Here is a 19579-nt window from a genome sequence, read left to right as displayed (position 1 = left end):
GTCACATTCTATGTCATAAACATATCCATCACCTCCAAAAGTTTCCTCTTGCCTTATTTATTTATGGAATTGAAATTAAGTCAACAAAATTATTGAAGATAAATTTAAGAGTGCAAACTAACATTTGAAATACCTTCTAATTATAACTTTTTATTTCACATACTTTTATTTAAAAAGCATTTTAGCTGAAAACATTGTTTTTGTTTGTTTTCCCTAGTAGAACAATCTGTAAGGAATAATGTAAAATTCCAATTACTCATCTAGAACAGCACGTCCCAGACTTAACCTGCATAGGAACAACCAGGGAATCTTGTTAAAATGCATATTCCGATTCACTTGGTCTGGGGTGGGGCCTGAGATTTTTGCATATCTTACAACTCCTAGGTGCTGCCCAAGCTGCTGCTCCATGTACTACACTCTGAACAGTAAAAAGAGATTCTAAACAGCAACCATATCCTAGAATTTAAAGCACAATTTACTTAGAGGACCATTTAGGTTTTTCTCAGAGGGCTGAGCAAATTAATCCTGACTACTTTTAATCTGGTATGGGTTTCATTTATGACATACAATATCCTTTAGAATTAGAATTGTACTATTTACTACAGCGAAAAGAATTTCAGACAAAGTTTGTCCAGCTTAAATTGCTATGGCATTGTGTCTTTTGCAGTACACATACATATTCCCTTTAGACTTAGCAAGATCTACAGCTGTGAAGGTTTCAGGAGAGACTGATAAGGAAGGGAGAACACATACTTGAACACTCAAGTGCTTCAAACTGCTTTGGTAGGGAAAAAGTACATCTTTCAATAAAACGATGTCCCTGAATTTTTTTTTTTTCATATTAGATAAATAACTAGCTCCCAAATACGTCTTTTTAAAAGCACAGAAGGAATGATATGAAAAGAGCTCATCTCTGGCTATACCTTTAGTTTAAAAGCTATTCTCCCAACAATTTTACTATCCACTTAAAATTCTATTAAAAATTTCCACTTGGGGGTTTTGCTAATGAAGACTTTTCTGCAGTAAGTGTTGTTTTCTTCATAAGGCTAGAATCTTTTTAGAAGAAGCAAATGGATTACAAGATGTAATTATATAAAATATGGAACATTAAAATTTGCTGAAAAGAAGACAATTCTTGAAAGAAATCTGAAATGGTTGTAGATCTAAGCAACACACAACCTGTAAACAGTATCATATTCCAATCTCAATTTAATGTTAAAATATCCGTAAATGTGGCCCAATTCATATCTGAGAAAAACATTTCAAGGCACATTATTGGTAATAATGACAACGCTAAACAATAATAGTAGTCAAAACTCATTCACTGCTGTAAACTCACATAGGCTGCAGTATTAATTGGCACTTAATATATTCAAATTACAATTTCTTTCTTTCCCTGTTTTTATCCTATTTTATTCTAAGTTTTAATTGGAAGATGCCACCTTCAAAACTTGCTTTTATTATTCATTATACTTTCCTACTTTCTTGAAACTTTCATTTTAACTTTACAAGAGAAATAAAATATATAAGAACTTAGTGGGGGTTTTTTGTTTGTTTGTTTGTTTTCAAAGATTGGCACCTGAGCTAACAACTGTTGCCAATCTTGTTTTTATTTTTCCTGCTTTTTTCTCCCCAAAACCCCCCAGCACATAGTTGTGTATTTTTAGTTCTGGGTCCTTTTAGTTGTGGCACATGGGATGCCGCCTCAACGTGGCCTGACGAGTGGTGCCATGTCTGCGCCCAGGATCCAAACCAGTGAAACCCTAGGCCGCCGCAGCGGAGCACGAAAACTTAACCACTCGGCCACAGCGCCAGCCCCAGTGGGGAGTTTTTGAGCAAATATGAAATAAAATAAATGGATAATTACTTGGGAAAAATAAATAAGATCCTTCCTTCCTAGCATGGACAAAAATAAACTTCAGGTAGATTAAAAATTTGATATAAAAGTGAAACCACACAACAACCCAAGAGCATACATTTCAATGAATTTATTAAATAATCTAACATTTTCCCACTGATAGACGCTAACTTTAGCACATATTAAATTCTAAATGTTTGTGGGGAAATTTTCAAGCATAGCATGCTCCCAAGGGAGAAACAATAAAGAAAAAAATGTTATGTTTTACTACGCAAAAATTAAAAGTGACATGTCAAAAAACACCATATGCAATTTTACAAGGCAAATGATGACTTGGAGAAAATATCTGCAATATATATGAGAGTTAATATTCTCAAGGTATAAAAAATTTAAAAAATAATAATAAGACACAACCTAGTAGGAAAATGGCAAAGGACATGAATAAGCAATTTACAAACAGCCAATAACATATTTTAGAATGTTCATTCTCACTAGAAGCACCAAAATCCAAATAAAAAAAGAATAAGATAGCACTTTTTGATCATCATATTGGCAAAGACATTTTGAAATGCCTATTATCCAATGTTAGCAAAAGTTGGCACTTTTGGTAGCAGGTAGTATGGAAGATTTGAGGAAACAGGTGAAAGTTCAGTGAATATAAGTGGCTGGCCTAAGAACATGTAGAAATGCTGGACATCACGGAGGGCTTCACTGATGGAGAGTGAATTTTAGTGACTATAGCCCGCTGATTATATGATTTTCTTTAGCAGTGCTCAGCAGTCACAGAATACAAAGAAGAAACTGAGTAGTTGTATGAATCCAGGGTGGTTTTGCAAAGTGAACGTGATAAAATTACAAGAGTGCAAGAGATTTAAAAATAATGGCAAGATAATGACAGATCACAGCCTGGCAGAAAAAGAGTGAATCAGTCATTAGTGTAACTTGTGAGCTGGCATTTAGGAAATTATTTATTTAACGATCTTAACCATTTTTAAGTGTACAGTTCAGTGGTACTAGATATTCATAAAGTTGTACAATCATCACCATCACCACAACTCTTTCCATTTTGTAAACTGAAACTCCATACTTATTAAACAATAAGTCCCCATCCCCCGACTTCCCAGTCCCTGGCAACCACAATTTTTAGTTTCTGTCTCTACCATTTTGACTACTCTAAGTATCTCACATATGTGGAATCATACAGTATTTCTCTTTTTGTGATTGGCTTATTTCACTTAGTATAATATCCTCAAGTTTCATTCATGTTGTAGGATGTGTCAGAATTTCCTTCCTTTTTAAGGCTGAATAATATTCCACTGTATGTATATACTAAATTTTGCTCATCCACTCATCCACTGATGGACACTTGGGTTGCTTTCACATTTTAGCTACTGTGAATAATGCTGCTATGAACAAAGCTGCACACACATCTCTTGGAGACCCTGCTTTCAGTTATTTTGGATATGTACTCAGAAATGGAATTGCTAGATCATATGATAATTCTATTTTTAATTTTTTGAGGAACTGTGATACTGTTTTCCACAGGAGCTATATACTACTTTACATTCCCCCCAACAGTGTACAAGGGTTCCAATTTCTCCACATTCCTGCCAACATTTGTAACTTTCTGGTTTTTCTGATAGTAGCCATCCTAATAGATGTGAAGTAGGTTTTTATTGTAGTTCTGATTTGCATTTCCCTAATGATTAGGGATGCTGAGCATCTTTCCATGTGCTTATTGATCATCTGTATATTTTCTTTGGAGAAATGACTTTTCCAGTCCTTTGGCCATTTTTGAATCAGGCTGTTTTTCTGTTGTTGAATTTTAGGAGTTCTCTTTATATTCTGGATATTAATCCCTTATCAGATACATGATGTACAAATATTTTCTCCCATTCTGTGGGTTGACTTTTTACTCTGTTACAGTGCCTTTTAATGTACTAAATCTTTCTCATAAAGTCCAATTTGTGTTTTTTCTTTTGTTGCCTGTGCCTTTGGTGTCATATCTAAGAAATCATTACCAGATCCAGTGTTGTAAAGCTTTTGCCCTGTTTTCTTCTAAGAGTTTTATAGTTTTAGGTCTACATTCAAGTCTTTGATCCATTTTGAGTTAACTTTTGTATATTGTGTTAGATAAGGGTCCAAATTCATTCTTTTGCATGTGGATATCCAGTTTTCCCAGCACCATTTGTTGAAAAAGACTGTCCTTTCCCTATGGAATGGTCTTGGCACTCTTGTCAAAAATTATTTCACCATGTATGCAAGGGTTTATTCTTAGGCTCTCTATTCTATTCCATTGTTCTATATGTCTGTCTTTATGCCAGCATCAAACAGTTTTCATTACTATTGCTTTATAGGAAGTTCTGAAATTAGGAACTGTCAGTCCTCCAGTTTTCTTCTTCTTTTTCAAGACTGTTTTGGCTACTTAGGGTCATTAAAGATTCCATACGAATTCTAAGGTGAGTTTTTCTCTTTTTACAAAAAGTGTCATTGAGATTTTCATAGAGATTGAATTGAATTCGTAGGTTGTTTTAGGTAGTACTGACATCTTAATATTAAGTCTTCCAATCCATGAATATGAGATGACTTTCCATTTATTGACGTCTTCCTTAATCTCTTTCAGCAATGTTTTGCAGTTTCCATTGTACAAATCTTTCATCTCCTTGCTTAAGTTACTTCCTAAGTATTCTTATTCTTTTTGATGCTATTGTACATGGAATTGTTTTTTAAATTTCCTATTTGGATTGTTCATTGTTAGCATATAGAAATGCAACTAACTTTTGTGTTGACTTTGTATCTTGCTACTTTGCTGAATTCATTTGTTAGTTCTAACAAGTTTCTTTGGTGGTATGTTAGGGTTTTCTCCATATAAGATCATATCATGTGCAAACAGAGATAATTTTACTTTTTCCTTTCCAATGTGGATGCCTTTTATTCCATTTTCTTAATGAATTACTCTGGCTAGAACTTCTAGTGATATGTTGAATAGAAGTGGGCATCCTTGCCTTATTCCTGATCCTAAAAAAAAATTTTTCAGTCTTACACTATTGAGGATGATGTTAGCTGTGGGTTTTACATAGATGGTATTTACTACATTGAGGCAGTTTCCTTCTATTCCTAGTTTCTTGAGTGTTTTTATCGTAAAACGGAGTTGATTTTGTCAAACGCTTTTCCTGCATCAATTGAGATGATCATGTGAGTCTTTTTCTTTGTTCTATTAATGTGGTAATTACATTGATTTTGATATGCCAAACTATCCTTGCATTCCAGGAATAAATCCCACTTGGTCATGGTGTATAATCTTTTTAATATGCTTCTTAATTGGGTTTGTTAGTATTTTGTTGATTTCTGCATCAATATTCATAAAGGATACTGGTCTGCAGTTACCTCTTCTTGTAGTGTCTTTGGCTTTGGTATCAGCGTAACGCTGGCCTCATAGAATGAGTTAAGAAGTGTTCCTTCCTCTTCAATGTTTTGAAAAAGTTTGAGAAGGACTGATATTAGTTTTTCTTTAAATGTTTGGTAGAATTTACCAGTGAAGCCATCAGGTCTAGGATTTTTATTTTGGGAAGAGATTTTTTGATTACTGATTCAATCTCTCTACTAGTTATAGGTCTCTGCAAATCTTCTAATTCTTCATGATTTATTCTGGGTAGCTTTTGTGTTTCTCAGAATTTGTCCATTTTATCTAGGTTATCCAATTTGCTGCCATACAGTTGTTCAATAACACTCTCTTAAAATCTTTTTTATTTCTGTAGAATTGGTAGTAATGTCCCCACTTTCACTTCTGATTTTAGTAATTTGAGTCTTCTTTCTTTTTTTCTTACTCCATCTAGCTAAAGGTTTGTCAATTTTGTTGATATTTTCAAAGAACCATATTTTGGTTTCATTGATATTCTCTATTGCTTTTCTATTCTCCATTTCACTTATCTCTAGTGTTTATTATTTCTTTCCTTCTGCTAGATTGGGGTTTAGTGTGTTCTTTTTCCAGTTCCTTAAGTTGTAAAGTTAGGTTGTTGATTTGAGATCTTTCTTTTTTTTAAATTAAGTACTTATAGTTACAAATTTTCCCCTTGACATTGCCTTTGCTGCATTCCATAAGTTTTGGCTTGCTGCATTTTCATTTTCATTTGTCTCTAAGTAGTATCTAATTTCCATTATTTCTTCTTTGATACATTGGTTGGCTAAGAATGTGTTAAATTTCTACACATCTGTGAATTTTACAGTCCCCTTCTGTTACTGATTTCAAACTTCATCCTGTTGTGGTCAGAGAAGATTATTGTATGATATCTATTTATTTAAATCTACTGAGATTTAATTTGTGGTCTAACATACGGTCTATCCTGGAAAATGAGTCAAGAGCACTTGAGAAGAATGTGCATGCTGTTGTTGTGGGGTAGAGTGTTCTCTATATGTCTGCTAGAGCCAGTTGATTTATTGTGTTAAGTCTCTTATTTCTTTATCTTCTGTCTGGTTGTTGTATCCATTATTGCAAGTGGGGTATGGAAGTCTCCAACTATTACTGTAGATCTATTTCACCCTTGCATTCCATCATTTTTGGCTTCATATATTTTGCTGGTCTGTCATTAGGTATGTAAATATTTATAATTGTTATATCTTCTTACTGTATTGAACCTTTTATTAATATATCATGCCCTTCTTTATCTCCTGTAAACTTTTTTGACTCAACATCTATTTTGTCTGATATTAGTACAGCCAACTCTGCTCTCTTTCAGTTAGTATTTGCATGGAATACCTTTTCCTTCTTTTCACTTTCAATCTATTTGTGTTGCTGGATCTAAAGTGAGTCTCTCGTAGACAGCATATAGTTGGATCATGTGTTTTTATCCATTCTGCCAATTTCTGTCTTTTGATTAGAGAGTTTAATCTATTTACATTTAAAGCAAATACTGATAAAAGAGACTTACTTCAGACATTTTGCTATTTATATTCTATATACCTGAAAGACTTTTTTGTCTCTCATTTCCTGCATTACTATCTTCTTTTAGGTTGATTTTTTGTAGTAAGTGAAACATTCAAATTCCTTTCTTGTTTCCTTTTATGCATATTCTTTAGCTATTTGTGGTTACCATGGGAATTACATTTAAGTTACTAAAGTTTTAACACTCTAATTTGAATTTATACCAGCTAATCAGTAACATACAAAAACTTCACAGCTCTATCCCAACCCTTGTTGGTTACTGATGTCATAAAATTACATCTTTAGAAATTTTGTGGCCCAAAATATAAACTAATAATTCTTTTAAATGTATTAGTCTCCTAAATTATGTAGAAAACAAAATATGGAATTACAAACCAAAGTTACAACAATACCAGCTTTTACACTAATAAATTTTAAAAATATATTAGTCTCTTAAATCACACAGAAAACAAAAAGTGGAGTTATAAACCTTTGTTACAATATTAGCTTTTAATTGCCTGTGTATTTACTTCTATTGAGATCTTTATTTTATCATACAGCTTGAGTTACTACCTACTATTCTTTCATTTCACCCTGCAGGACTCTCTTGAGCATTTCTTGCAGGGCAGGTCTAGTGGTAAGAAACTCCCTCAGATTTGTTTATCTAGGAATGTCTTAATTTCTCCCTCACTCTTAAAGGACACTTTTGCCAGATACAGAACTCTTGGTAATGGGGTTTTTTCTCTAAGCACTTTGAATGTATCTGCCACTGCTTTCCTGCCTCTAAAGTTTCTGAGGAGAAATTTGGTGATAATCTTATGTGACAGGCTACTTCTCTATTGCTGCTTTCAAGATTCTTTATCTTCAGCTTTCAGATTATAATGTGATACTGATTATAACATGTCTTGATGTGGGTCTCTTTTTTTTTTTGAGGAAGATTAGCCCTGACCTAACATCTGCTGCCAATCTTCCTCTTTTTGCGGAGGAAGACTAGCCCTAAGCTAACATCTGTGCCCATCTTCCTCTACTTTATATGTGGGACACCTACCACAGCATAGCTTGCCAAGCGGTGTCGTGTTCACAGCTGGGATCCGAATCGGCAAACTCCAGGCTGCCAGAACAGAATGTGCAAACTTAACCACTGTGCCACCAGGCAGGCCCCTTGATATGGGTCTCTTTGAGTTTATCTGATTGGAGTTTGTTGAGCTTTTTGGATGTTTAGACTCGTATCTTTCATCAAATTTGGGAATTTTTCAGCTATTACTTTTTCAGATAATCTCTGCTCCTTTCTCTCTCTCCTCCTCCTCCCCTTCCTCTGGGACTCCCACAATGCATATATTAGTCCACTTAATGGTGCTCCACAGCTCCCTTAGGCACTGTTCACTTTTCTTAAATCTTTTTTTCTTCTCATTCCTCAGATTCAATAATTCCATTGTCCTATCTTCAAGTTCATTCTTTCTTTTGCCTGCTAAAATCTGCCTTTGAACTCCCCTAGTGAATTTTTCATCTTAGTTATTATACTTTTCAACTCCAGGATTTCTGGTTGGTTTCTTTTCAGGTGTTCTAACTCTTTTTTGTGTGTGTGAGGAAGACTGGTCCTGAGCTAACATCTGTTGCCAATCTTCCCCTTTTTGCTTGAGGAAGACTGCTGCTGAGCTAACGTCTGTGCCAATCTTCCCCTATTTTATATGGGATGCTGCTACACCATGGCTTGCTGAGTGGTGCTAGATCCACACCCAGGAGCCAAACCTGCAAATCCTGGGCCACTGAAGCAGAGTGTACGAACTTAACCACTACACCACTGGATCAGCTCCTCTACCTCTTTATTGATATTTCCATTTTGTTTGTACATTGTTTTCTTGACTTTCTCCACATCTTCCTTTAGTTCTTTGAGCATCTTTACCCCAATTTTTTTAAAGCCTTTGTCTAGTAGATCTGCCATGAGATCTTTCCCAGGAAGCTTCTGTTGACTTATTTTTTTCCTTTGAATGGACCATAATATGACATTCCTGTTTATTTGCATGCCTTGTAATTTTTTGGTGAAAACTGAACATTTGTATGTAGTAATTTGGTAACTCTGGAAATCATATTCTGTTCCTTCCCCAGGGTTTGTCGTTTTCTGTTATCTGTTTTTTAATTGTTGTAGGCTGTCTCTGCACCAAGGATCAGCATAAAGTATACACTTAAGGTCTTCTCAGGTCTTTTCTGAGCCTGTTCCTTTCTTTGGACATACACAGTTACTTTCTAATCTTCCCTGTATATACAGTTGCTTTTGAACGTCTTAGTCTCTAATGTCTGGCTCATAAAAGAGAAAGGAGAAAAACTAAGGGAACGAAAAAAAATGCACTTGCCCTTGAAATTCCCAGGAAGTCACTTTAGACAGAGGATGAGGTGTTTGCAACAATGGAGGGGTTGCAAAAACAATGGTCACCCTCCTCTTCACACCTCTGTGATCAGAGCACAGATCCTCCTGAGGTCTGGAGGACAACGTCTTTTTTGCCCAACCTGGCTCCATAAGCTGTGTGCAAGTGCTCCAGGAACAAATGTACAGCTGCCTGCTACAGGGCTGGGGGTGAAAGATGGGTAGTTGCTACTCCGCTAAGAGCTGAAATTGACCAAAATTGATTGCAATTTATTGTCCAAGCCTTTCCCTAGAAATTGTAAGCCTTCAATAGACTCCAGAGTTCCAATATAGTTATATTAGACAAATTCTGCCGGTACAATTGTAGTCTAGGTGAGGAGACAGATTCCTGATGCTTCCTACTTAGCTATCTCTCCCAAAATTATTTATTTTTGTACATTGATCTTGTCAACAATTACCTTTCTAAATCCATTTACTAGTTCTACAATTTTTGAATTAATTCTCTTGGGTTTTTGAAGTAGACAATCACAGTACCCACAAATAATCTAATGTCGCCTCCTTTTAAATATTTATCTCATTTCTTTATCTGGTTTTTCTATTATTTAAAAGTGTTATTGGCAAGCATTCTTGTCTTGCTCTTTCTTGATTTAAATAGACTATATCGCTGGTGCTTCTATGTTAATCATTATGTTTGCTGTTAGTTTTATCTATCGCTATATGATGAAGGTAGCACTTTTACTTTCTTATTTACTGAGATTTTTATCCTAACAATTTGATAAAATATGAGAATATAAAATTTTCTTAATTAACGTTGAAACATTTAACATATTTTCTAAGGCTGAAACATTCTTGTATTCCTGGGAATAACCCACAGTTAGTTTTAATATGCTGAATTTGACCTAGTGGTATTTTTAACTATTTTTACTTTTTTTAAAGCTTAAAAAGTGACTGGCTTGAGGTTTTCATTTTTATATTGTCTTTAACAGGCTTTTATGTCAGTGTTACACCACCTAAAAGGAACTGGGAAGCTTTCCATATTTTTTTGTGCTCTGGAAGATTATTTGTTCTGCATAGGTGTGAACCTATATAATCGGAACTAGGCCTAGCAGCATGTTCTTTAATAATTTTTCTTTCCTCCCTAAGTGTATTCAAGTTTTCCACTTCTTTTCAAACCATATTTTGTCGACTTACATTGTCTTAAAATTATTCTTTTTATTTAGATTTTCAGATTATTTTAGCATAAGATTGGTAAAATTTAATATGATATTCTCTAATAAGTTTTAATCCTCATTCTGTTTATTATCTCTAATTTCTGATATCATAATTTTAAATTTCTTTTTTCCTTGGTTAAAGAATTGCTACAAGGTTGCCAATTTTGTTGATCTTTCAACAAATAATAAATTTTGTTTTTCTGTTTTGTAATTTATCCTAGAAAGCTAATTCCATCTTTCCTTTTACCATTTTATTATTCTCTTTTAAATTTCATAAGAATGCCTATTGCATTTTACTTTCAGTCTTTGGCCCATTTGTTTTCCAATTGGTAAAACCTTGGGTAATATGCTCATCAATGTGCTTTTCCACATACTGTAATCTGGCTCTTGTCCCCACCCCATGACTATAGTTGTTCTCAGTAAGTCATGGATCATCTGTATATTGACAAAGACAACAAACCTGTCCTTGTTTTATTAGAATTCTTCATACTGTATCTGTAATTAACCATGTCCCCCCTTTTGAAACTCTATTCTCTTGGGTTTTCTGATAAAACCCTCTCTTCAGGTTTCTCCTGCTTCTCCAGTCATCCTCCCTCAGCATCCTACCATGGGTGGGTTTCTTTCCTTCTTTTAAATGTCAGTGTTTCCCAAGACTGTGTCTTGGGAGTCCTACTCTTATTAAACATGATTCCTTGTGACCTCATCCAAACTCATGGATTTCACTCTCTTTTATACGCAAAACTCTCTAAATCCAAATGTATAGCTCCCTATCAGATTGACTGCAGAGGGATATCCCACGGGTATCTTCTCTAACTTAGATAATAGCGTCAGCTTTATCCTTCAAATTTTATGCTCTTTCTGTATTCTAAATACTTATGATTAGTATCAATATTCTCAGGTTGGTACCTAGGAATTATTTTAGACTCCCCCCTCCCTCTCATTTACCCACATTCAATCAGTCACCAAGTTTTGAAGATTTACCTTTACCCCTCAAGAATCTGTCCCTTCATGGCTCTTCCCAGAATCTCTGCCTTAGATGATGCATTTTCATAAAAACTACTTCAATGCTCCCCTAATTTCCTGTCTGCAACCTGGCCTCTCTCCTATCTACATGCCATATCACTTCCCAAGTGACTTTTTTAAATAATTGAAAATTTGTTTGTTGGGGACTCACAGCTTGTGCTCTTGCATATTCTATTCATTTCCTCTACTGAGGATGACCTCTACCCACCCTTTTTTTAACCTATCTAAATCCCCTGTGTCCTTCAAAGTTCAATTCTTAAGTCCCCTTCCCTGGAAAGCTCCCTCTCTGCAAAGGAGTATACTTAGATTATATACCTCCTGTTGTGCAGACAAAGCACTCTGGGCACAAGTCTTTCATAAACGTGTGATTCTATAGTAATCACTGATTTATTAGACTCTTTTCCACCAAAGAAAAAGCAACCTGAGCCCAAAAGATCCTGATTGTGTTTGCCCTTGTACTTTATCAGCTAGCATGTGTTTGTTCATGTTCAAAGTCTGTATCATGTATGAATGATTTTAGAAAAATTATGTCTAAATAAGAACTCATATAAGCATATATATAACCAGAATTGTTAGTAAACTTCTGGCATAAACAGAAATACATAAAACAGGAAACAATATAAGATAAATACTCCAGTTCCACAAATTCATGTTGCTTTTCCAAAAGAATCTGAGTCATGAATGTGGGTCAGAAAGCAGACTCCTATTAAGGTTTCTCTGAGCTTAGGAATGTAAAAAGCAACAGGTACTATGGACTGGATTGTGACTGACTGTTTTAGACTATATTACAAAACTTGTACCTAAGATAACCAGGCTCTTAGACAGAGATGGATGATTTGAAAAAAAAAAAAAAGAGCCAGCATGGTACTGTGATGAATCCTTAAAAAACTTGAGTCCTTAATAATGAAACAAAAATAAAGAAGGATCTAATTATTATAAACCCATTCCTTACAGTTCTGCCACAAGACACTTGATTAACTTAAAATATTAGCTCTTATAGGAGTCTCAGTTTTGTTGTTTATTTAGTTTTTGTGGATGGGTTATCTTGTTTGTTTTCTAATTATTCATAGTATATAATTCAAAGGAACATAAATTTCATAAGGACAAAGCTGGACCATCAGAGAGTAAAAACCTAAGAAAGCTGTTTAGAAAAGACATTTAGTAAGAGTTCCAGTCTTCCAATCTGTATGTCATTTTAGCCCTGACCTAAATATAGTAAGCTAGCTTTAATTATAAATTTTGGGTTACAGAAAAATGCTAACTAAAGAAAAATGAAACTAATGTTTGAGATTCTAACTCCAGTTATGACTCAATGATATACTGTTCCAGGAACAGACTATAAACCTAGATCCAGTAAGCCATCTCAAAATGAATTTTGTTGTTCACAGGAAGAACTCAAAAGAACACTGCATGGAATGGGAAAAAACTGTCACCAATATAAAAACAGTAAAACAACATTTTTAAATATGAAAGATTCACAATCACATAGTTTAAGAACTGCATTTTTCAAACATACCTTGTCCATTAATTTACTTGCATGAAGACTCAAGCTATTGAAGAATATTTTTTTGCTTAGCAAATGCATTTCTTCAATTGTAGTCAACAATGTAGTTGCACTATTTCCAACAATGCCACTAAAAGCAAAGAATATTTTAGGTTGCAAAACAGACTAAAATAATTCAGTTCTTTGAGTATAATTCTTTTAAAAAATCCAGATTCAAATAAGTTTTTGTGTAGAATATAACCTGTGAATTAAAAAGAATTACTCTAGTTTCATATACAAATGACAAGTTTTTTTTTTCCTTTTGAGTCAGGGTATGAAAAAATGAAAACAAACTACTATGTTTTCAATATTTCACAATCTTTTAGAAAAACAGTGGGTTAGAACGGACACTTGTAACATCTAAACTCATATCTCTATTTTTCCTCAATTACAGTAAATGTATGTCTTGATTATCCAAGATCTAATTTTAATTCTAAGAAAGCCATTCCATCAATAGCTCTATCAATAAAGTACTTAAATTTTATTAATACTGAGTTATCCTTTCAATTAAAACTGTTACACCATATCAATAATATACTTAAAGTTTCTCAATTTTTATACAGCTGCCTAATAGCAGTATACTAAGACTAATTATGAAAAATCCCTAATATTTTTAAATAATTATTAGCACATTCTATAATTCTCAACTTGCAATTACAAGGATATTTCTTAGACCCATCCAATGGGGTTTCCCATTTTTGCCAGGATGTAAGACAAGCATGTATATAAAACAATTCCCAATTTTATTCTCCTAATTCATGTACTGAAAGTGATTTTAGAATCCGTTTTAGGGTAAAACGTTTTTGTTGATGTGAAAATATACTGTAATCCAGTGGGAAATCACAATTTTTAAAGGCACAATAACTTCTTACTATACCTAAAAAAATTTAGATTGCTGAAGATAAATATGGTGGCATTAATAAATACCAGTAGATAGTAAACAAAAAGTACAATAAATTTACTGAGAAATGAAATACTACATATGATATATAATAAAAGCAAATACTAATACTATGTATTTCGATACATTCTGAAACTAAAATAAATTGGAATGAATTCATATACAGTTAATGCAGACAAAGCAAATTATCAGTTAAAAAAATACATAAAACAGGGCTGGCCCCGTGGCAGAGTGGTTAGGTTCGCATGCTCCACTGCAGGCGGCCCAGTGTTTCGTTGGTTCGAATCCTGGGCGTGGACATGGCACTGCTCATCAAACCACGCTGAGGCAGCGTCCCACATGCCACAACTAGAAGGACCCACAACGAAAAATATACAACTATGTACTGGGGGGCTCTGGGGAGAAAAAGGAAAAAAAAATAAAATCTTTAAAGAAAAAAAAAAATAAAAAAATAAAAAAAAATACATAAAACAAACAGCAAAGTAAAAGCAAATTCCTAACCAGGTAGCCATAATACTTGTATTTTAAAAAAAGATAAAAGTCATTTCAGTTAAAATATTATAAGCTAAACACCAAAGTAAATTGGACGGAATTCCCACATATGCCTATGGATACAATAAAAATAAGTATGCCTATGAATACATTAAACAATGGAAAAAAACTGAATGGTTACAAATACAAACTGATATTTTAACAAAAAATTTGGAGAGATATCAAGATACATTTACATTCTTTTTTTTTTTTTTAATTTGCAGTTATCAGCTGTATTTTGCAGTTACTCAGACCTAGGATGTACTCCTGTTTACTAAGTACTCACTAGGTATCAGTAACTGGGAGACATACTTGCGGATGCTTTTTGTATTTCACTTCATATTTCTACCCAAGATGCTTACATTGCTATTACTTGATTTTTCAATTTTAAGTATTACACACAAATTCCCTGATACAGAAGATGAGTTAAATTCTCTTATGCAATGCTCCTCCCCCACCACAATCTACTCAAACTTCATCTGTCCCAGGCTTCCTAATACAGTTGTATCAGAGGGTTCTGGTAAATAAATATTCAATGTTTACATTATTACAAGCGTGTAAATACTATGTAGAGCTGGTCAAGCAATCAGAGAATCCAACACAGGGGAATGAGCAGGCTGGTGAGGAAGACAAACCCTAGTGGGACATCCATGCAGCAGGCCTAGAGAGTACCCAGCCTGGGCTGGAGAAGGTGAGTGAGGGCTCCAAGAGGGATGTGGAAGGGAAGAGGGAAGGATGCTGGGAAGGATTACTTGATGTGCTTGACTACATGGTGAGAACACGGAGAGTCCACTTAATAGTTTGGGTCTGAAATAGTGAGAAGGGCATAGGAAAGTAAGCAAGTGCAAACTCCAAGCAATCAGTAACTGCAGAGAGAAAAGGTTTTACAGGAAAGGAAATGTAATAGAAGTATGCCGATTCCCTGTCTCCTGGATTCCACATCTTCCTTTTTCTGTTTACTACTACCTATTGATAGACTCTATCCTCTAGGAGTTTTAATGTACAGGAGGCAAAACTTTTTGAGAACTTGCTTGTCTCCAATTTTTTCCCAACTTCACTGGCTATTCCTTCCAAATTTTCTTTGTGGGTTTCTTCTCTTCTTAACCTCTAAATATTGGATCTTCCCAGGACTCAGTCCTAGGCCACGTTCTTTATCTACCCTCACTTCCTAAGTGATCTTACCTAGTCCTATGGCTCCTAATATCATCTACATGCTGCAAACTACTGAATTTATAGTTTTAGCCCCAATTTCTCTGTTGCCTGTTCATTCAGCATCTCCTTTTGTATGTTTACAGGTACATCACAACTGACATGGCCAAAACTGAACTGAACTCTTCATTACCCACCCACTCCCATCAACCTGTTCCTCTCCAACATCCCCCATTTCAGCAAACGACAATACCGTTCATCTAGCTGTTCAAACCAAAAGCCAAGAATTCATACTTGACTCTTCATATCTCAGCCCATCTAGTCCATATATATGTCCTATTGGCTAAAACATAAAAAATCTCCAGAACCAACTACTTTTCACCACCACCAAGACTACCACCCTAGTCTAACTTATCATTGTTTCTGCTCAGAACCACAAACTGCTTCCTAAAGTCCTTCCTTCTTCCCCTTTTGTCCCATTATACTATATCATATAGTGCTCAGAGTCACCTTATATTATAAATCAGCTCACGTCACTCAAAACTCTCCCACATCTTCCCCAACCCACTCAGTATAAAATCTAAATCCTTGCCACCGCCTACAGTCCTACGTGATCCAGCCTCTGCCTACTTCTCTGATTGCATCTCCCCCTACTCCTTCCAATTCACTCCACTCCAACCACTGGCCTTCCTTTTACTTTTCTAAAATGCAAGTGTTTCTTGGCCTCAGGGCCAGAATGTACCTCTGCCTAGGACACTCTTCTCCCAGATTGTCTCATGCCTAACTCCTTCATGTTATTCAGGTCTCTGTTCAAAATCACCTCCACTGAAAGGCCTTCAAAAACAGTCATATGTATATACATCTACTCATATATGGTCTCTCCCTATACTTTCTACTTCCTTTCTCCTGCTTTAATTTTCCTCAGGATCCTTATCACTCCCTAGAATTATTTTATACTTGTCTGTTTGTCTCCCCCACTGGAATGTAAGTTTAAGCTCTGTTTTGTTCATTGCAGTTTCCTTAGCACCTAAAAGAACAGCATTTATAGTCAACTTTTTAATTGACTAAATGAGGAAATGTGTGAACAAGCAGAAAAAGCACATGCAAAAATGTATCAAAAGATCTTAATTGTCATCCTCAAAATTGTCACTTTCAAAGCACAGAAAAATTAGAATTCTCAGAGCCTAAAAATCTACTATCTCTTTCAGAATCCAAATGATTTTATTCTTAGCATTCCCTACATTAGAAATTGAGTTATCACTATCTTCAAATAATAAATTTCATGCAGTACCATCATGGGCATTACTAAATAGATAACTTAAAAATTACTTTACCACTATCTTTGCATAATACAGCATTAGCTATGAGTTAGCTGCTTTCAGCTGCTCCTGCATTTTCTAAGTATGTATCATTTGCTTATTTTAGGAAGCCTATAACATTACAATTGAAACTAACTTATTGCTTTTGAATCATGGAAAGTAGTGATAATAAATTTATATCTAAAATGTTACAGGACTAACCCAAATCCTATCTCTGATCAGTTTGGTAGCTTGTGGCTTGCTAGTTTTCTTTGAAAATCTACCAGTAGGATTTGAAATCCATCTCTCAGCGGTGAAGTTTTCTGTGGCTAATCGCAGCCACTGGGAGGTAGGTTACATCATCGTCATGGACCTTTGGTTCTTCATGAACTAGTGATCCCTGCACCTCTCCTGGATCTGTTAGTTATAAGAACCCTCTTGGATTTCACAATTGTCCTTCTGTTCCTGATGCTGTCATACTGGATGAAAAGTAATTTTTAAATCATTTTTTAATGGACTAATTATGGAACCCATCAAACATATAGTTTGAGAGGATATTGTTTTAACACAGCTATACATATAACATGGTCTTATAGTAACATTTATAATAAAGCTCAAGTGTATACCATAAACATATATATGCAAAGCAAAAATGAATGCAAACTTTGGAGTCAAAGATTATATTCTAAATAAGACAAGTGGTTCCTAACCAGATAGAGTAGCTTTCATTTAGAGAAGATAAAGCTACGGTTCTGTTTTGTCACTAATAGAAAACTAAATGTTAAAGAAGAACTGATGTTATTTACATCCATAATAAGACATTTCATTTACTGTGGCCTATTCTGAGTACAATATATAGTTGCTTTAGGTGCCATGGATCTCTTTCACTAATGCAGGAGGACTCAAAAAATGCTTACATTATAGACCTATACTGTTGTATGACATGTGTGTGCATAGTCACATTAGAGAAGAAAGGTAAAAGTAAACGACAGATCTCAAAACAGAGCAAGTATGACACGCATATAACAATTCGTGTGGTGTGGAGGTTTTACTAGTTATACTTTAGTCATGCAGATAGTGAAAACAAAAAAACTCTGCCACTGTGTTCTAACTGAAATGAGGTATCACATGGCATTTAACAAGCACATCTGACCACTCCACATACCTGATTGTATGATGGTAAAATTTAAGGAGGTTAGAAATTTTATATAATAGAACTGCCCCAGGTTCAGCAACTATTACTTGTTCAATTCGAACCTATTAAAACATGTGAGAAAAAATTAAACATTTCTTAAAAGTATAACTTTTCTTCATTAATTACATGTTGTATAAACAGCATTAAAAAAAGAGAAAATTTTATTATTGCAGAAATCACAAAATTCCTTCTAAATAAAGAGTTTCTGAATATTGTCATAGGTGACATTACAATAGAAACATTTTAACACAGATATACTCTACAATTGATCAATTACCTATACAATTTAGCTCAAGGGAACTGTTACCAAAATAATCAATATAATGATGAGATCATTTTGGGGTTTTTCACCTGTATATAATGGAATTTAGTTGAGCACTAAATCACAAAGGAGCTGTTAAACCTCTAAAAACAGTTCTCAGTGGAAAGGTACTGTTCTTTCAGCAAATATTAGAAAAAAATGAAAGAATTCTTATCTTTAAACTATTATACCAAGTTTCTTTTTATATTAATTAGAGAATAGGAAAGCAGAAAATCTTAAATTAGCGCCAACGTTATTTGTTTAATTATAAGACTACCATGGCAATTTCAGATCTAATTTGCTCTGTCTCAAGATTAACTACTAAGAATCTTTTCTAATCAAATTCCATCCCTCATTGATTACTCTTACTTTATATTCCCTAGTTAATGAATACAATCTAAACCACACTGCTATGTGCTTACTTACATATTACATTATATCTATTCTTAAGCTGCTGCTTAAATTGTGTCATCTTGTTTCCTAACTAGATTCTAAACAGACATTATGTTTTCCACTTCTTTTACATCTCTGCAGCATCTGGTAGAACAGCAAATACACAATAGATGTTTAATAAACGCTTTTGATAGTTGAAGTTTCTCTGTACTTAGATTTTGGAATATGTCATAATACCAACAAATGTGATCTGCTAAATTGAGAGTTTATAAATGTATGTATATGAGCATACAAAAACCTTTTGGATTATAGAAATTAATTGACCTTTACATTAACATGTTTATGAAACTGATACATCTTTTGGCATAAAGACTAGCTAACACAATATTATAAATCATGAATGGTATTTGAATTTAAAAACCATAAATTTTCATATTACAATTTCTTTATAGGTCCAAGGCCTCAATAGCTATTTAAATTGTATATTATATCAATAAAAGTGATATTTTCTGAATTTTAACATAATTATTAGGACACAAATATATAAAGGATATTAATTGTAGACAGATAGCTCTTCCCTAGTAGATTTATAACACCATCTCGGCCATCTGGCAACCTGCCTTTCAGAATTTTCAGGCATCACAAAAATACCCTTCAGCACAGTACAACTACATGTATACAATGATCTCATATTTAAGAATATTTTTACTGACCTATACATTTGTATATTCAAACATTTAACAGTATTTATCTCTGTGGTGGATATTGAGGGGTATTTTCTTGTTTTATTTTTTCCTACGATAAACATATATTTAAAAAAAAGAAAAAGAAAAGAAAATACTCTTCATTTCAACTCCCTTAAAGAAGGTGAGAAAGGAGAGGAGAGAGGAAAA

General features: G+C 34.2%; 1 protein-coding gene across 1 annotated transcript in view; it reads right to left on the bottom strand.

The window, feature by feature from the left end:
- The window catches only part of COG6 (component of oligomeric golgi complex 6), an 80135-nt gene that overhangs the window by 26812 nt on the left and 33744 nt on the right, over window positions 1-19579 (bottom strand). Inside the window, exons 12-13 of the mRNA XM_070578096.1 lie at window positions 17963-18054; window positions 12892-13009 (exon numbers count right to left, since the gene is read on the bottom strand). Of these exons, the coding sequence (XP_070434197.1) occupies window positions 12892-13009; window positions 17963-18054 (210 nt within the window). The remainder of the gene's footprint in view (window positions 1-12891; window positions 13010-17962; window positions 18055-19579) is intronic.

This window comes from Equus przewalskii, chromosome 16, assembly GCF_037783145.1.
Source record: "Equus przewalskii isolate Varuska chromosome 16, EquPr2, whole genome shotgun sequence".
Taxonomy (NCBI): Eukaryota; Metazoa; Chordata; class Mammalia; order Perissodactyla; family Equidae; genus Equus; species Equus przewalskii.
Note: the sequence above shows the minus strand (reverse complement) of the source record. Positions and strands in the feature narration are given on the sequence as shown.